The sequence below is a fragment of the Triturus cristatus genome, chromosome 5_2 (genome assembly GCF_964204655.1).
Source record: "Triturus cristatus chromosome 5_2, aTriCri1.1, whole genome shotgun sequence".
Taxonomy (NCBI): domain Eukaryota; kingdom Metazoa; phylum Chordata; class Amphibia; order Caudata; family Salamandridae; genus Triturus; species Triturus cristatus.
The window spans coordinates 1,069,396,813-1,069,414,100 of record NC_140588.1 but is presented as its reverse complement, the minus strand read 5'-3'; the positions used below and the strand labels follow the sequence as shown (position 1 = coordinate 1,069,414,100).

The 17,288-nt window shown below is 50.9% G+C and overlaps 1 protein-coding gene across 3 annotated transcripts in view; it reads right to left on the bottom strand.

Moving 5' to 3' along the window:
* LOC146829685 (arf-GAP with Rho-GAP domain, ANK repeat and PH domain-containing protein 1-like) overlaps positions 1 to 17,288 on the bottom strand; it is a 399,658-nt gene that overhangs the window by 162,065 nt on the left and 220,305 nt on the right. For all 3 annotated transcript variants that reach the window (XM_085608376.1, XM_085608375.1, XM_085608377.1), the window contains 2 exons: positions 17,130 to 17,236; positions 1,529 to 1,728 (listed from right to left, as the gene is read on the bottom strand). In XM_085608376.1, coding sequence (XP_085464502.1) covers positions 1,529 to 1,728; positions 17,130 to 17,236 — 307 coding nt within the window. The remainder of the gene's footprint in view (positions 1 to 1,528; positions 1,729 to 17,129; positions 17,237 to 17,288) is intronic.

Sequence of the window (17,288 nt, the reverse complement as noted above, 5' to 3'; positions counted from 1 at the left end):
ATCGGGTCACTTGAAATGTCAGGTGAGTGTAGAATCCCTGGTTGGGAAACCTAGGGCTAGTACTTAGCTGAAGGCCATGTCTGGGCAGACCCAATAGAGATAAGAGCGAGGCCTCACCATGCCCTACCTCACTCATTGGGGTGTGAGATCATAAGTGGTGACCCGCAGGGGCTACCTCTTTACTGGTGGTAAACGTCATTGGGTCTGTTGTCCCAAATTTCTCTTTATTCCCTGTATCTTGAAGCCTCATGAAAATAATTGGGAGACCAGGTCCACCATGTTTAAACTGCTAGCTCAGGGTTCCTCCCACTGGTGATCTTTCTTCACTGTCCTCCATGCCCGAGCGTGCCAGGGCCAGAACCCTTCATGCCCCCCTATTGACGGTGCAGCTGGTGGATTGTGCTCTCACTATTATTCCTTTGACTGGAAACTTCAAACTGTTTCACACACAGACACTCCCTGCACACAGACATCCAACTGTGCTCCTACAGCACTGTTACTGATCCACTCTCAGCCCAGGCACGACCGGCGACTTCATCGTTACTTCCTGACAAATTAAATACAGTACCCTTCTCAGCGTCCTTGGCATACTTGAGACCCTCTTTTAGTTGTAAACATATGTTTACTACTGGATTTAACATTTCGATACCTCACAGGAATCAACAAAGGGATTTCTGGCACGTACATGTAAAACTGTTTGAGTGTGGAGATTTCTCCCATCAGTGTGAAGTTCTCTGCAGTAGTAAATCCCACTCAACGGAGTGAGATGTTGGTGTTCCAAAGCGTGAGTTGCCCTGTACGTTTTGCACAGTTTATAAGCAAGTACATTTGTGGGCATTGCCAAACTCTGGTTCCTACCCTGGAAATGTTAGTAGATTTTCTCCAGCTCAGGACTGGGGTACCCCTCCTTCCAGGAAGGGAAGGGGAAATTATCACCCTAGATTTGGTGGCAGTGTAGGGAAAGAGCTTTCTCCACAGATATATTATTTACAGTAACTGTGATGCTGGGTCTTGATAAATATATCAAGATAGTGGCCTCACAAAATGCCCATCACCCTCAACCCGGAGCTCATTCACAGAGTGGTGTAACTGATGTAACACTGCATCATTGAAAGTATCTGTGATCTTGGGTAAAGTCAACCACTCAACAGACTGGTCTGGCAAAGGGCCCAGTTCACAAAGATAACCTTAGAGAAAAAAGTCTAACTTTATACCTAAAGTCTACCTTTACTGGTAGTTAAGTTGAACTTTTGCTCTAATATGACCAAAAGTCTAACTTTACTACTAGTAAAGTTAGACCTTTGATCTAAACTTAGACCAAAAGTCCAACTTTAATACTAATAAAGTTAGACTTTTGAACAGAGTTAGACTTTTGGTCTAAACTTAGCATAAAAGTCTAACTTTACTAATATTAAAGTTAGACTTCAGGTCTAAACTTAGATGTTTGGTTTAAGTTTACCTTTGTGACTAGGGCCCAGAAACTTCCTGAGATGCCGGTTTCAGAGAGCACATCCAGGGCTGGCCTCACCTGCACAGTTGCTGCAGACCACCGCCACGAGGTTCACAGACACCCACTCAGGCTGAAGACACCCGCAGTCGGCGCACCGCTGGTTTTCAGGCAGGCTCCAGATCCTCTTGGCCACCTCATCAGAGCAGAGGGAGTCGTCTGCCACCCTGGACATGACAGACACCCACTCATCAGCCTCCCGCTGCGTGCTGGCACTGAAACTGAGCAAGAGACAGACATTTCAGCAGAGTCCAAACCCAAGTCTACTGTTAGGAGACCCTGCACCATCAGTAAAAATATTTCTTGACAAAAATGAAGCTTCAACCTCTTCTCTCACCACCTTCACAAGGATGTCAAGGCAACAACCCTGGTTAATCATGAGAACCAATTCCAGTTTTTTTCCCTATTCTGGTTCTTTTTTGCATTTATAATAGTGTCAAATGGAATGTCTACAACCAGGACTGGATAAGCGACATATTCCTGACAAGAAAACTTGTTAGCTCTATAATGTAAGCACTCCCACACCAGAACCCACGAGTCAGACATTGTATGTCCTCTTTGTAGCATGTTGTGATGTTCAGAAAATAACTGGCTATGTGACAATGCTATATGATTCTTAATGCTCACATGGTTATAGACATTTCCCCGAGAACAGTGTCTAAACAAAAATCAATTTACAAAAGCTATTTTAGCTACTGCACCTGCAACTTAGGCCCACATTACAACAGTTCAGTACTACTGCATCTGTGTTGCGTATCTGTAATTTTGTGGTGCGGTAAAACTGCAGGATTAACTAATCACCTATTGACCCAAATGGAAAGAAATGCAGAAATCACTGTTACTACACCAATTTCTGCATTATATTACCAAAATGCTCATCTCTTTTCTCATGGTTTTCAAAACGCGGGGATTGATTCAGTTAGGGAACCTAGAGGCTGGAATCTATTGAACATTAAATATGACAAAGTGCCTCTATGACCATAAATTCAAAACAACTTCTTCCAAAAGTAGGGAGAACCTCTTGCCTACTTTGCTGTTCAACTAATGAACTGAATTACACTTAACCACTCTGTTTTGTGGGTCAACAAGCAAATCCAAATAGAATCAATTTGAAGGCTAATCAATATTCAATTCAAACATTTAATTGAAAAAGGATTATTTCATTTTTCTTTGTTTTTTTATATATAGATGTCTCGATTGAAGTACATACATTTATACTTTACATATTCATACATAGAAAAAGTGCAATAACTATATACAGTGCGTAAATCAAATCACTTGTACATAAACAGTGTGTGTAAAAATCAACGGGTAATCATTGTACTCATATATCGGGATATTGTCTACTTCTCAATACTGAATCAATCCGTGGTCCAAAGAAAGGGGATAAAGGTCAGAGAACGCCTCTGTATGTCTGATCAATGTTTACACCACTGTTTGTTGGATAAACTGGTCAGTTTGTAAAGTTCTTTTCAATTTGGGTATGGCGGTACTCTTGGCCTTGTGATGTAAGGGAGTGAATGAAGGGTGTGCCGACGCGTTTCGACCTTCGTGTGCGGACCAGGAGGATTCAAGGAAGGTCTTCCTCAGGGCAGGGATATTTTCGTTTGTAGGACACTGCTGTCATTTGAGATCTATTTTCAACTGATTATCCTTCAAATTGATTCTATTTGGATTTGCTTGTTGACCCACAAAACAGAGTGGTTATGAGTAATTCAGTTCATTAGTTGAACAGCAAAGTAGGCAAGAGGTTCTCACTACTTTTGGAAGAAATTGTTTTGAATTTATGGTCATAGAGGCACTTTGTCATATTTAACATCTCTTTTCTCAGGCATCCAACGGCTCTGTACTACTGGAATTGTCTCGGAGTCACCCGCCTGTGATATTATCGCAGGCCTCGTAATACTATTTTATGTAGAAACAATTTGAAACTCAGAATTCGCTTCAGATGCGGCCTTGATGTGCAAACCTTTGCAGTATTTGTATTTTTCAACTACACATTTTATCACATTGAACGGAATGGTATTTATGTAGTGCTTACATTAAGAGATTTTCCTTGAATCAAACAGTTTTGCTTAAGTGCTGAAGAAAGGATTAGAACAGAGGCCTCCATGTTTCAGGGTCAGCAAATCAGCCGCCAGGTCATATCGCCTTCCTTCAAGGTGGCACATTGTATTAGAATAATCCCTACTTGGAGGGTCCAGCTCATCATCTAACCCAACCTTTTGCTAAATAGTGACAGACTCTTCTAAAGTGGCATCTTTGCATTACACGGTACTGCCCAACCTGCAGCAGATGACCTGAAAATCACAGAAGAAAATCTGAGAGCCATAATTTCAGTTTTCTGTACAATCAAAACTGCATTATTGTGTAGTCTCCCAGGTCATAAACTACTGATTAATACTTTGTTTCCTCATCTTTTGTGTGCTACTCCTGCTATGCCCTGCAAGAACTTGAGAACACTCATTTAATCAGCATTTCCTACAGAAATGATCTGTGAATCTGAGGAAGATGTGTCTGCAGGTTAGGACCAAGGCTCACTGCATTAACCAATGGAAGAATCTTTTGGAAGACAACAAGCACTGGCATCTGAAATTAAAGGTATTCTGGTGGTGTTCGTGAAAATATGCCAGAAATCCCAGTGTCATGTAAGGGTTTCAACCCCTTGAGGAAAGAGACTTCCTTCCACACTTGCAGCCCTGACTGAAATGTGCTCACACGGCTATCAAGTCATGCAACAGACCAAAACAAGAATAAGAAAGCGGGGATGGTGCCTATGGATCAATGCATTGTGCTAAAAATATGTCAAGCTATGGGAACTGGTGCTCGACCAGCATCCTTGATATCAACTCTGAGAACCCATGGCTGAAATAAGGTGCAAACTTCTGCCATGCCACAGATGGCTGCCTCTTGCTAATAGTTGTCAATGCTCAGTCTGGATACCCCTCCACTAACATTGGACCAACCACATCTGCAAATGCAGTGTATCCAAAAATGGAAAAGATGAAAGCCCCTGGAACTGAGAAACCTAAGAACCACACAAGACCTTCCCTTCAAAGGAGAGATATCTAACAACACAAGATCCTGAATTGGCAATATACCAGGTCTAGTGAGTATGTTGCTATATGCCAAATTCCTCAACCCTATCCTCCACCATGTGCAAAGCATTATTTAAGTGCAGCCCTCATGAAGGCCTGAGGCCTAAGACAAAGACTTGACTTTAGCTCCACAGCAACAATGTCAAAATGAGGCATTCATCCAAACTCACCAACATCCATGTTAGAGATTACAGAGGACGATACTAACAAAACAATGGCACAAGGACGCATGTATGGCTGGAGTCCGGCACTAACAAGTCACTGCAGAAGGAAGCGCATGCTGCAGCTGCAGGAGTCCAGCAATGACAAGACACTGCAGAAGGAAGCGCATGCTGCAGGAGTCCAGCAATGACAAGACACTGCAGAAGGAAGCGCATGCTTCAGCTGCAGGAGTCCAGCAATGACAAGACACTGCAGAAGGAAGCGCATTCTGCAGCTGCAGGAGTTCAGCAATGACAAGACGCTGCAGGAGGAAGCGCATGCTGCAGGAGTCCAGCACTAACAAGACGCTGCAGAAAGAAGCGCATGCTGCAGGAATCCAGCAATGACAAGACACTGCAGAAGGAAGTGCATGCTTCAGCTGCAGGAGTCCAGCAATGACAAGACACTGCAGAAGGAAGCACATGCTGCAGGAGTCCAGCAATGACAAGACACTGCAGAAGGAAGCGCATTCTGCAGCTGCAGGAGTTCAGCAATGACAAGACGCTGCAGGAGGAAGCGCATGCTGCAGGAGTCCAGCACTAACAAGACACTGCAGAAGGAAGCGCATGCTGCAGGAGTCCAGCAATGACAAGACACTGCAGAAGGAAGCGCATGCTTCAGCTGCAGGAGTCCAGCAATGACCAGACATTGCAGAAGGAAGCACATGCTGCAGGAGTCCAGCAATGACAAGACACTGCAGAAGGAAGCACATTCTGCAGCTGCCGGAGTTCAGCAATGACAAGATGCTCCAGGAGGAAGCGCATGCTGCAGGAGTCCAGCACTAACAAGACGCTGCAGAAAGAAGCGCATGCTGCAGGAATCCAGCAATGACAAGACACTGCAAAAGGTAGCACAAGCTGCAGGAGTCCAGCAGTGACAAGACATTGCAGGAGGAAGCGCATGCTGCAGGAGTGCGGCAATGACCTGACACTGCAGAAGGAAGCGCATGCTGCAGCTGCAGGAGTGCGGCAATGACAAAACACTGCAGGAGGAAGAGCATGTTGCAGGAGTCCAGTACTAACAAGACACTGCAGAGGGAAGCGCATGCTGCAGCTTCAGGAGTCCAGCAATGACAAGACACTGCAGGAGGAAGCGCATGCTGCAGCTGCAGGAGTGTGGCAATGACAAGACACTGCAGGAGGAAGCGTATGCTGCATGAGTGTGGCAATGACAAGACACTGCAGAAGGAAGCGCATGCTGCATGAGTCCAGCAACGACAAGACACTGCAGAAGGAAGCGCATGCTGCAGGAGTCCAGCAACGACAAGACACTGCAGAAGGAAGCGCATGCTGCAAGTGTGTGGCAATGACAAGACACTGCAGGAGGAAGAGCATGCTGCAGCTGCAGGAGTCCAGCACTAACAAGACACTGCAGAGGGAAGCGCATGCTGCATGAGTCCAGCAACGACAAGACACTGCAGAAGGAAGCGCATTCTGCAGCTGCAGGAGTTAAGCAATGACAAGACGCTGCAGGAGGAAGCGCATGCTGCAGGAGTCCAGCATTAACAAGACGCTGCAGAAAGAAGCGCATGCCTCAGGAATCCAGCAATGACAAGACACTGCAAAAGGTAGCACAAGCTGCAGGAGTCCAGCAGTGACAAGACATTGCAGGAGGAAGCGCATGCTGCAGGAGTGCGGCAATGACCTGACACTGCAGAAGGAAGCGCATGCTGCAGCTGCAGGAGTGCGGCAATGACAAAACACTGCAGGAGGAAGAGCATGCTGCAGCTGCAGGAGTCCAGCACTAACAAGACACTGCAGAGGGAAGCGCATGCTGCAGGAGTCCAGCAATGACAAGACACTGCAGAGGGAAGCGCATGCTGCAGCTGCAGGAGTCCAGCAATGACAAGACACTGCAGGAGGAAGCGCATGCTGCAGCTGCAGGAGTGTGGCAATGACAAGACACTGCAGAATGAAGCACATGCTGCAGCTGCAAGAGTCCAGCAATTACAAGACACTACTAAGAGGACACATATACTGCAGGAGTCCAGCACTATTCAGACACTGCAGAAGGAAGCGCATGCAGCAGCTGCAGGAGTGTGGCAATGACAAGACACTGCAGGAGGAAGCGCATGCTGCAGGAGTGTGACAATGACAGGACACTGCAGGAGGAAGCGCATGCTGCAGGAGTCCAGCAATGACAAGACACTGCAGGAGGAAGCGCACGCTGCAGCTGCAAGAGTGTGGCAATGACAAGACACTGCAGGAGGAAGCGCATGCTGCATGAGTGTGGCAATGACAAGACACTGCAGGAGGAAGCGCATGCTGCAGGAGTGTGGCACTAACAATATGCTGGCGAAGGAAGCGCATGCTGCAGGAGTGCGGCAATGACAAGACACTGCAGGAGGAAGCGCATGCTGCAGCTGCAAGAGTGTGGCAATGACAAGACAAAGCAGGAGGAAGTGCATGCTGCAGGAGTCCAGCAATGACAAGACACTGCAGGAGGAAGCGCATGCTGCAGAAGTGTGTCACTAACAATACGCTGGGGAAGGAAGCGCATGCTGCAGGAGTGCGGCAATGACAAGACACTGCAGGAGGAAGCGCATGTTGCAGGAGTGTGACACTAACAATACGCTGGGGAAGGAAGCGCATGCTGCAGGAGTGCGGCAATGACAAGACACTGCAGGAGGAAGCACATGCTGCAGGAGTGTGGCACTAACAATACGCTGGGGAAGGAAGCGCATGCTGCAGCTGCAAGAGTATGGCAATTACAAGACGCTACTAAGAGGACGAATGTACTGTAGGAGTCCAGCACTAACAAGACACTGCAGAAGGAAGCGCATGCTGCAGGAGTGCGGCAATGACCTGACACTGCAGAAGGAAGCGCATGCTGCAGCTGCAGGAGTGCGGCAATGACAAAACACTGCAGGAGGAAGAGCATGCTGCAGGAGTCCAGCAATGACAAGACACTGCAGAAGGAAGCGCATGCTTCAGCTGCAGGAGTCCAGCAATGACCAGACATTGCAGAAGGAAGCACATGCTGCAGGAGTCCAGCAATGACAAGACACTGCAGAAGGAAGCGCATTCTGCAGCTGCAGGAGTTCAGCAATGACAAGATGCTGCAGGAGGAAGCGCATGCTGCAGGAGTCCAGCACTAACAAGACGCTGCAGAAAGAAGCGCATGCTGCAGGAATCCAGCAATGTCAAGACACTGCAAAAGGTAGCACAAGCTGCAGGAGTCCAGCAGTGACAAGACATTGCAGGAGGAAGCGCATGCTGCAGGAGTGCGGCAATGACCTGACACTGCAGAAGGAAGCGCATGCTGCAGCTGCAGGAGTGCGGCAATGACAAAACACTGCAGGAGGAAGAGCATGCTGCAGGAGTCCAGTACTAACAAGACACTGCAGAGGGAAGCGCATGCTGCAGCTTCAGGAGTCCAGCAATGACAAGACACTGCAGGAGGAAGCGCATGCTGCAGCTGCAGTAGTGTGGCAATGACAAGACCCTGCAGGAGGAAGCGCATGCTGCATGAGTGTGGCAATGACAAGACACTGCAGAAGGAAGCGCATGCTGCATGAGTCCAGCAACGACAAGACACTGCAGAAGGAAGCGCATTCTGCAGCTGCAAGTGTGTGGCAATGACAAGACACTGCAGGAGGAAGAGCATGCTGCAGCTGCAGGAGTCCAGCACTAACAAGACACTGCAGAGGGAAGCGCATGCTGCATGAGTCCAGCAACGACAAGACACTGCAGAAGGAAGCGCATTCTGCAGCTGCAGGAGTTCAGCAATGACAAGACGCTGCAGGAGGAAGCGCATGCTGCAGGAGTCCAGCACTAACAAGACGCTGCAGAAAGAAGCGCATGCTGCAGGAATCCAGCAATGACAAGACACTGCAAAAGGTAGCACAAGCTGCAGGAGTCCAGCAGTGACAAGACATTGCAGGAGGAAGCGCATGCTGCAGGAGTGCGGCAATGACCTGACACTGCAGAAGGAAGCGCATGCTGCAGCTGCAGGAGTGCGGCAATGACAAAACACTGCAGGAGGAAGAGCATGCTGCAGCTGCAGGAGTCCAGCACTAACAAGACACTGCAGAGGGAAGCGCATGCTGCAGCTGCAGGAGTCCAGCAATGACAAGACACTGCAGGAGGAAGCGCATGCTGCAGCTGCAGGAGTGTGGCAATGACAAGACACTGCAGGAGGAAGCGCATGCTGCATGAGTGTGGCAATGACAAGACACTGCAGGAGGAAGCGCATGCTGCAGGAGTCCAGCAGTGATAAGACACTGCAGAATGAAGCACATGCTGCAGCTGCAAGAGTCCAGCAATTACAAGACACTACTAAGAGGACACATATTGCAGGAGTCCAGCACTAATCAGACACTGCAGAAGGAAGCGCATGCAGCAGCTGCAGGAGTGTGGCAATGACAAGACACTGCAGGAGGAAGCGCATGCTGCAGGAGTGTGACAATGACAGGACACTGCAGGAGGAAGCGCATGCTGCAGGAGTCCAGCAATGACAAGACACTGCAGGAGGAAGCGCACGCTGCAGCTGCAAGAGTGTGGCAATGACAAGACACTGCAGGAGGAAGCGCATGCTGCATGAGTGTGGCAATGACAAGACACTGCAGGAGGAAGCGCATGCTGCAGGAGTCCAGCAATGACAAGACACTGCAGAAGGAAGCGCATGCTGCAGCTGCAAGAGTGTGGCAATGACAAGACACTTCAGGAGGAAGCGCATGCTGCAGGAGTCCAGCAATGACAAGACACTGCAGGAGGAAGCGCATGCTGCAGGAGTGTGGCACTAACAATATGCTGGGGAAGGAAGCGCATGCTGCAGGAGTGCGGCAATGACAAGACACTGCAGGAGGAAGCGCATGCTGCAGCTGCAAGAGTGTGGCAATGACAAGACACTGCAGGAGGAAGCGCATGCTGCAGGAGTCCAGCAATGACAAGACACTGCAGGAGGAAGCGCATGCTGCAGGAGTCCAGCAGTGATAAGACACTGCAGAATGAAGCACATGCTGCAGCTGCAAGAGGCCAGCAATTACAAGACACTACTAAGAGGACACATATACTGCAGGAGTCCAGCACTAATCAGACACTGCAGAAGGAAGCCCATGCAGCAGCTGCAGGAGTGTGGCAATGACAAGACACTGCAGGAGGAAGCGCATGCTGCAGGAGTGTGACAATGACAAGACACTGCAGGAGGAAGCGCATGCTGCAGGAGTCCAGCAATGACAAGACACTGCAGGAGGAAGCGCACGCTGCAGCTGCAAGAGTGTGGCAATGACAAGACACTGCAGGAGGAAGCGCATGCTGCATGAGTGTGGCAATGACAAGACACTGCAGGAGGAAGCGCATGCTGCAGGAGTCCAGCAATGACAAGACACTGCAGAAGGAAGCGCATGCTGCAGCTGCAAGAGTGTGGCAATAACAAGACACTGCAGGAGGAAGCGCATGCTGCAGGAGTCCAGCAATGACAAGACACTGCAGGAGGAAGCGCATGCTGCAGGAGTGTGGCACTAACAATATGCTGGGGAAGGAAGCGCATGCTGCAGGAGTGCGGCAATGACAAGACACTGCAGGAGGAAGCGCATGCTGCAGCTGCAAGAGTGTGGCAATGACAAGACACTGCAGGAGGAAGTGCATGCTGCAGGAGTCCAGCAATGACAAGACACTGCAGGAGGAAGCGCATGCTGCAGAAGTGTGTCACTAACAATACGCTGGGGAAGGAAGCGCATGCTGCAGGAGTGCGGCAATGACAAGACACTGCAGGAGGAAGCGCATGTTGCAGGAGTGTGACACTAACAATACGCTGGGGAAGGAAGCGCATGCTGCAGGAGTGCGGCAATGACAAGACACTGCAGGAGGAAGCACATGCTGCAGGAGTGTGGCACTAACAATACGCTGGGGAAGGAAGCGCATGCTGCAGCTGCAAGAGTCTGGCAATTACAAGACGCTACTAAGAGGACGAATGTACTGTAGGAGTCCAGCACTAACAAGACACTGCAGAAGGAAGCGCATGCTGCAGGAGTGCGGCAATGACCTGACACTGCAGAAGGAAGCGCATTCTGCAGCTGCAGGAGTTCAGCAATGACAAGATGCTGCAGGAGGAAGCGCATGCTGCAGGAGTCCAGCACTAACAAGACGCTGCAGAAAGAAGCGCATGCTGCAGGAATCCAGCAATGACAAGACACTGCAAAAGGTAGCACAAGCTGCAGGAGTCCAGCAGTGACAAGACATTGCAGGAGGAAGAGCATGCTGCAGGAGTCCAGTACTAACAAGACACTGCAGAGGGAAGCGCATGCTGCAGCTTCAGGAGTCCAGCAATGACAAGACACTGCAGGAGGAAGCGCATGCTGCAGCTGCAGGAGTGTGGCAATGACAAGACACTGCAGGAGGAAGCGCATGCTGCATGAGTGTGGCAATGACAAGACACTGCAGAAGGAAGCGCATGCTGCATGAGTCCAGCAACGACAAGACACTGCAGAAGGAAGCGCATTCTGCAGCTGCAGGAGTTCAGCAATGACAAGACGCTGCAGGAGGAAGCGCATGCTGCAGGAGTCCAGCACTAACAAGACGCTGCAGAAAGAAGCGCATGCTGCAGGAATCCAGCAATGACAAGACACTGCAAAAGGTAGCACAAGCTGCAGGAGTCCAGCAATGAGAAGACACTGCAGGAGGAAGCGCATGCTGCAGCTGCAGGAGTGTGGCAATGACAAGACACTGCAGGAGGAAGCGCATGCTGCATGAGTGTGGCAATGACAAGACACTGCAGGAGGAAGCGCATGCTGCAGGAGTCCAGCAGTGATAAGACACTGCAGAATGAAGCACATGCTGCAGCTGCAAGAGTCCAGCAATTACAAGACACTACTAAGAGGACACATATACTGCAGGAGTCCAGCACTAATCAGACACTGCAGAAGGAAGCGCATGCAGCAGCTGCAGGAGTGTGGCAATGACAAGACACTGCAGGAGGAAGTGCATGCTGCAGGAGTGTGACAATGACAAGACACTGCAGGAGGAAGCCCATGCTGCAGGAGTCCAGCAATGACAAGACACTGCAGGAGGAAGCGCACGCTGCAGCTGCAAGAGTGTGGCAATGACAAGACACTGCAGGAGGAAGCGCATGCTGCATGAGTGTGGCAATGACAAGACACTGCAGGAGGAAGCGCATGCTGCAGGAGTTCAGCAATGACAAGACACTGCAGAAGGAAGCGCATGCTGCAGCTGCAAGAGTGTGGCAATGACAAGACACTGCAGGAGGAAGCGCATGCTGCAGGAGTCCAGCAATGACAAGACACTGCAGAAGGAAGCGCATGCTGCAGCTGCAAGAGTGTGGCAATGACAAGACACTGCAGGAGGAAGAGCATGCTGCAGCTGCAGGAGTCCAGCACTAACAAGACACTGCAGAGGGAAGCGCATGCTGCATGAGTCCAGCAACGACAAGACACTGCAGAAGGAAGCGCATTCTGCAGCTGCAGGAGTTCAGCAATGACAAGACGCTGCAGGAGGAAGCGCATGCTGCAGGAGTCCAGCACTAACAAGACGCTGCAGAAAGAAGCGCATGCTGCAGGAATCCAGCAATGACAAGACACTGCAAAAGGTAGCACAAGCTGCAGGAGTCCAGCAGTGACAAGACATTGCAGGAGGAAGCGCATGCTGCAGGAGTGCGGCAATGACCTGACACTGCAGAAGGAAGCGCATGCTGCAGCTGCAGGAGTGCGGCAATGACAAAACACTGCAGGAGGAAGAGCATGCTGCAGCTGCAGGAGTCCAGCACTAACAAGACACTGCAGAGGGAAGCGCATGCTGCAGCTGCAGGAGTCCAGCAATGACAAGACACTGCAGGAGGAAGCGCATGCTGCAGCTGCAGGAGTGTGGCAATGACAAGACACTGCAGGAGGAAGCGCATGCTGCATGAGTGTGGCAATGACAAGACACTGCAGGAGGAAGCGCATGCTGCAGGAGTCCAGCAGTGATAAGACACTGCAGAATGAAGCACATGCTGCAGCTGCAAGAGTCCAGCAATTACAAGACACTACTAAGAGGACACATATTGCAGGAGTCCAGCACTAATCAGACACTGCAGAAGGAAGCGCATGCAGCAGCTGCAGGAGTGTGGCAATGACAAGACACTGCAGGAGGAAGCGCATGCTGCAGGAGTGTGACAATGACAGGACACTGCAGGAGGAAGCGCATGCTGCAGGAGTCCAGCAATGACAAGACACTGCAGGAGGAAGCGCACGCTGCAGCTGCAAGAGTGTGGCAATGACAAGACACTGCAGGAGGAAGCGCATGCTGCATGAGTGTGGCAATGACAAGACACTGCAGGAGGAAGCGCATGCTGCAGGAGTCCAGCAATGACAAGACACTGCAGAAGGAAGCGCATGCTGCAGCTGCAAGAGTGTGGCAATGACAAGACACTTCAGGAGGAAGCGCATGCTGCAGGAGTCCAGCAATGACAAGACACTGCAGGAGGAAGCGCATGCTGCAGGAGTGTGGCACTAACAATATGCTGGGGAAGGAAGCGCATGCTGCAGGAGTGCGGCAATGACAAGACACTGCAGGAGGAAGCGCATGCTGCAGCTGCAAGAGTGTGGCAATGACAAGACACTGCAGGAGGAAGCGCATGCTGCAGGAGTCCAGCAATGACAAGACACTGCAGGAGGAAGCGCATGCTGCAGGAGTCCAGCAGTGATAAGACACTGCAGAATGAAGCACATGCTGCAGCTGCAAGAGGCCAGCAATTACAAGACACTACTAAGAGGACACATATACTGCAGGAGTCCAGCACTAATCAGACACTGCAGAAGGAAGCCCATGCAGCAGCTGCAGGAGTGTGGCAATGACAAGACACTGCAGGAGGAAGCGCATGCTGCAGGAGTGTGACAATGACAAGACACTGCAGGAGGAAGCGCATGCTGCAGGAGTCCAGCAATGACAAGACACTGCAGGAGGAAGCGCACGCTGCAGCTGCAAGAGTGTGGCAATGACAAGACACTGCAGGAGGAAGCGCATGCTGCATGAGTGTGGCAATGACAAGACACTGCAGGAGGAAGCGCATGCTGCAGGAGTCCAGCAATGACAAGACACTGCAGAAGGAAGCGCATGCTGCAGCTGCAAGAGTGTGGCAATAACAAGACACTGCAGGAGGAAGCGCATGCTGCAGGAGTCCAGCAATGACAAGACACTGCAGGAGGAAGCGCATGCTGCAGGAGTGTGGCACTAACAATATGCTGGGGAAGGAAGCGCATGCTGCAGGAGTGCGGCAATGACAAGACACTGCAGGAGGAAGCGCATGCTGCAGCTGCAAGAGTGTGGCAATGACAAGACACTGCAGGAGGAAGTGCATGCTGCAGGAGTCCAGCAATGACAAGACACTGCAGGAGGAAGCGCATGCTGCAGAAGTGTGTCACTAACAATACGCTGGGGAAGGAAGCGCATGCTGCAGGAGTGCGGCAATGACAAGACACTGCAGGAGGAAGCGCATGTTGCAGGAGTGTGACACTAACAATACGCTGGGGAAGGAAGCGCATGCTGCAGGAGTGCGGCAATGACAAGACACTGCAGGAGGAAGCACATGCTGCAGGAGTGTGGCACTAACAATACGCTGGGGAAGGAAGCGCATGCTGCAGCTGCAAGAGTCTGGCAATTACAAGACGCTACTAAGAGGACGAATGTACTGTAGGAGTCCAGCACTAACAAGACACTGCAGAAGGAAGCGCATGCTGCAGGAGTGCGGCAATGACCTGACACTGCAAAAGGAAGCGCATTCTGCAGCTGCAGGAGTTCAGCAATGACAAGATGCTGCAGGAGGAAGCGCATGCTGCAGGAGTCCAGCACTAACAAGACGCTGCAGAAAGAAGCGCATGCTGCAGGAATCCAGCAATGACAAGACACTGCAAAAGGTAGCACAAGCTGCAGGAGTCCAGCAGTGACAAGACATTGCAGGAGGAAGAGCATGCTGCAGGAGTCCAGTACTAACAAGACACTGCAGAGGGAAGCGCATGCTGCAGCTTCAGGAGTCCAGCAATGACAAGACACTGCAGGAGGAAGCGCATGCTGCAGCTGCAGGAGTGTGGCAATGACAAGACACTGCAGGAGGAAGCGCATGCTGCATGAGTGTGGCAATGACAAGACACTGCAGAAGGAAGCGCATGCTGCATGAGTCCAGCAACGACAAGACACTGCAGAAGGAAGCGCATTCTGCAGCTGCAGGAGTTCAGCAATGACAAGACGCTGCAGGAGGAAGCGCATGCTGCAGGAGTCCAGCACTAACAAGACGCTGCAGAAAGAAGCGCATGCTGCAGGAATCCAGCAATGACAAGACACTGCAAAAGGTAGCACAAGCTGCAGGAGTCCAGCAATGAGAAGACACTGCAGGAGGAAGCGCATGCTGCAGCTGCAGGAGTGTGGCAATGACAAGACACTGCAGGAGGAAGCGCATGCTGCATGAGTGTGGCAATGACAAGACACTGCAGGAGGAAGCGCATGCTGCAGGAGTCCAGCAGTGATAAGACACTGCAGAATGAAGCACATGCTGCAGCTGCAAGAGTCCAGCAATTACAAGACACTACTAAGAGGACACATATACTGCAGGAGTCCAGCACTAATCAGACACTGCAGAAGGAAGCGCATGCAGCAGCTGCAGGAGTGTGGCAATGACAAGACACTGCAGGAGGAAGTGCATGCTGCAGGAGTGTGACAATGACAAGACACTGCAGGAGGAAGCCCATGCTGCAGGAGTCCAGCAATGACAAGACACTGCAGGAGGAAGTGCACGCTGCAGCTGCAAGAGTGTGGCAATGACAAGACACTGCAGGAGGAAGCGCATGCTGCATGAGTGTGGCAATGACAAGACACTGCAGGAGGAAGCGCATGCTGCAGGAGTTCAGCAATGACAAGACACTGCAGAAGGAAGCGCATGCTGCAGCTGCAAGAGTGTGGCAATGACAAGACACTGCAGGAGGAAGCGCATGCTGCAAGAGTCCAGCAATGACAAGACACTGCAGAAGGAAGCGCATGCTGCAGCTGCAAGAGTGTGGCAATGACAAGACACTGCAGGAGGAAGCGCATGCTGCAGGAGTCCAGCAATGACAAGACACTGCAGGAGGAAGCGCATGCTGCAGGAGTGTGGCACTAACAATATGCTGGGGAAGGAAGCGCATGCTGCAGGAGTGCGGCAATGACAAGACACTGCAGGAGGAAGCGCATGCTGCAGGAGTCCAGCAATGACAAGACACTGCAGGAGGAAGCGCATGCTGCAGGAGTGTGTCACTAACAATACGCTGGGGAAGGAAGCGCATGCTGCAGGAGTGCGGCAATGACAAGACACTGCAGGAGGAAGCGCATGTTGCAGGAGTGTGACACTAACAATACGCTGGGGAAGGAAGCGCATGCTGCAGGAGTGCGGCAATGACAAGACACTGCAGGAGGAAGCACATGCTGCAGGAGTGTGGCACTAACAATACGCTGGGGAAGGAAGCGCATGCTGCAGCTGCAAGAGTCTGGCAATTACAAGACGCTACTAAGAGGACGAATGTACTGTAGGAGTCCAGCACTAACAAGACACTGCAGAAGGAAGCGCATGCTGCAGGAGTGCGGCAATGACCTGACACTGCAGAAGGAAGCGCATGCTGCAGCTGCAGGAGTGCGGCAATGACAAAACACTGCAGGAGGAAGAGCATGCTGCAGGAGTCCAGTACTAACAAGACACTGCAGAGGGAAGCGCATGGTGCAGCTTCAGGAGTCCAGCAATGACAAGACACTGCAGGAGGAAGCGCATGCTGCAGGAGTGTGGCAATGACAAGACACTGCAGGAGGAAGCGCATGCTGCATGAGTGTGACAGTGACAAGACACTGCAGAAGGAAGCGCATGCTGCATGAGTCCAGCAACGACAAGACACTGCAGAAGGAAGCGCATGCTGCAGGAGTCCAGCAACGACAAGACACTGCAGAAGGAAGCGCATTCTGCAGCTGCAGGAGTTCAGCAATGACAAGACGCTGCAGGAGGAAGCGCATGCTGCAGGAGTCCAGCACTAACAAGACGCTGCAGAAAGAAGCGCATGCTGCAGGAATCCAGCAATGACAAGACACTAAGCTGCAGGAGTCCAGCAGTGACAAGACATTGCAGGAGGAAGCGCATGCTGCAGGAGTGCGGCAATGACCTGACACTGCAGAAGGAAGCGCATGCTGCAGCTGCAAGAGTCTGGCAATTACAAGACGCTACTAAGAGGACGAATGTACTGTAGGAGTCCAGCACTAACAAGACACTGCAGAAGGAAGCCCATCACTCAGGGCCCAATGATACTCTATGACACACATGCAGATGTGTATTTTTTCATGCAGTTCCGTGACCACAAAAGCCTTTGCTTGCCTCACCAGAATTTCCGGTATGGAGTGATCACTTCCAGCGTGCCTCGGCCACCTGTCTTCACTCTGGCAATATTCATTGCGATGCTCAGGATTCCAAAGCCATCATCAAAATCCTGCAAATAAAGACAGAGGTGAGATCTACGGTGATCCAAGAAACCCAGGCTA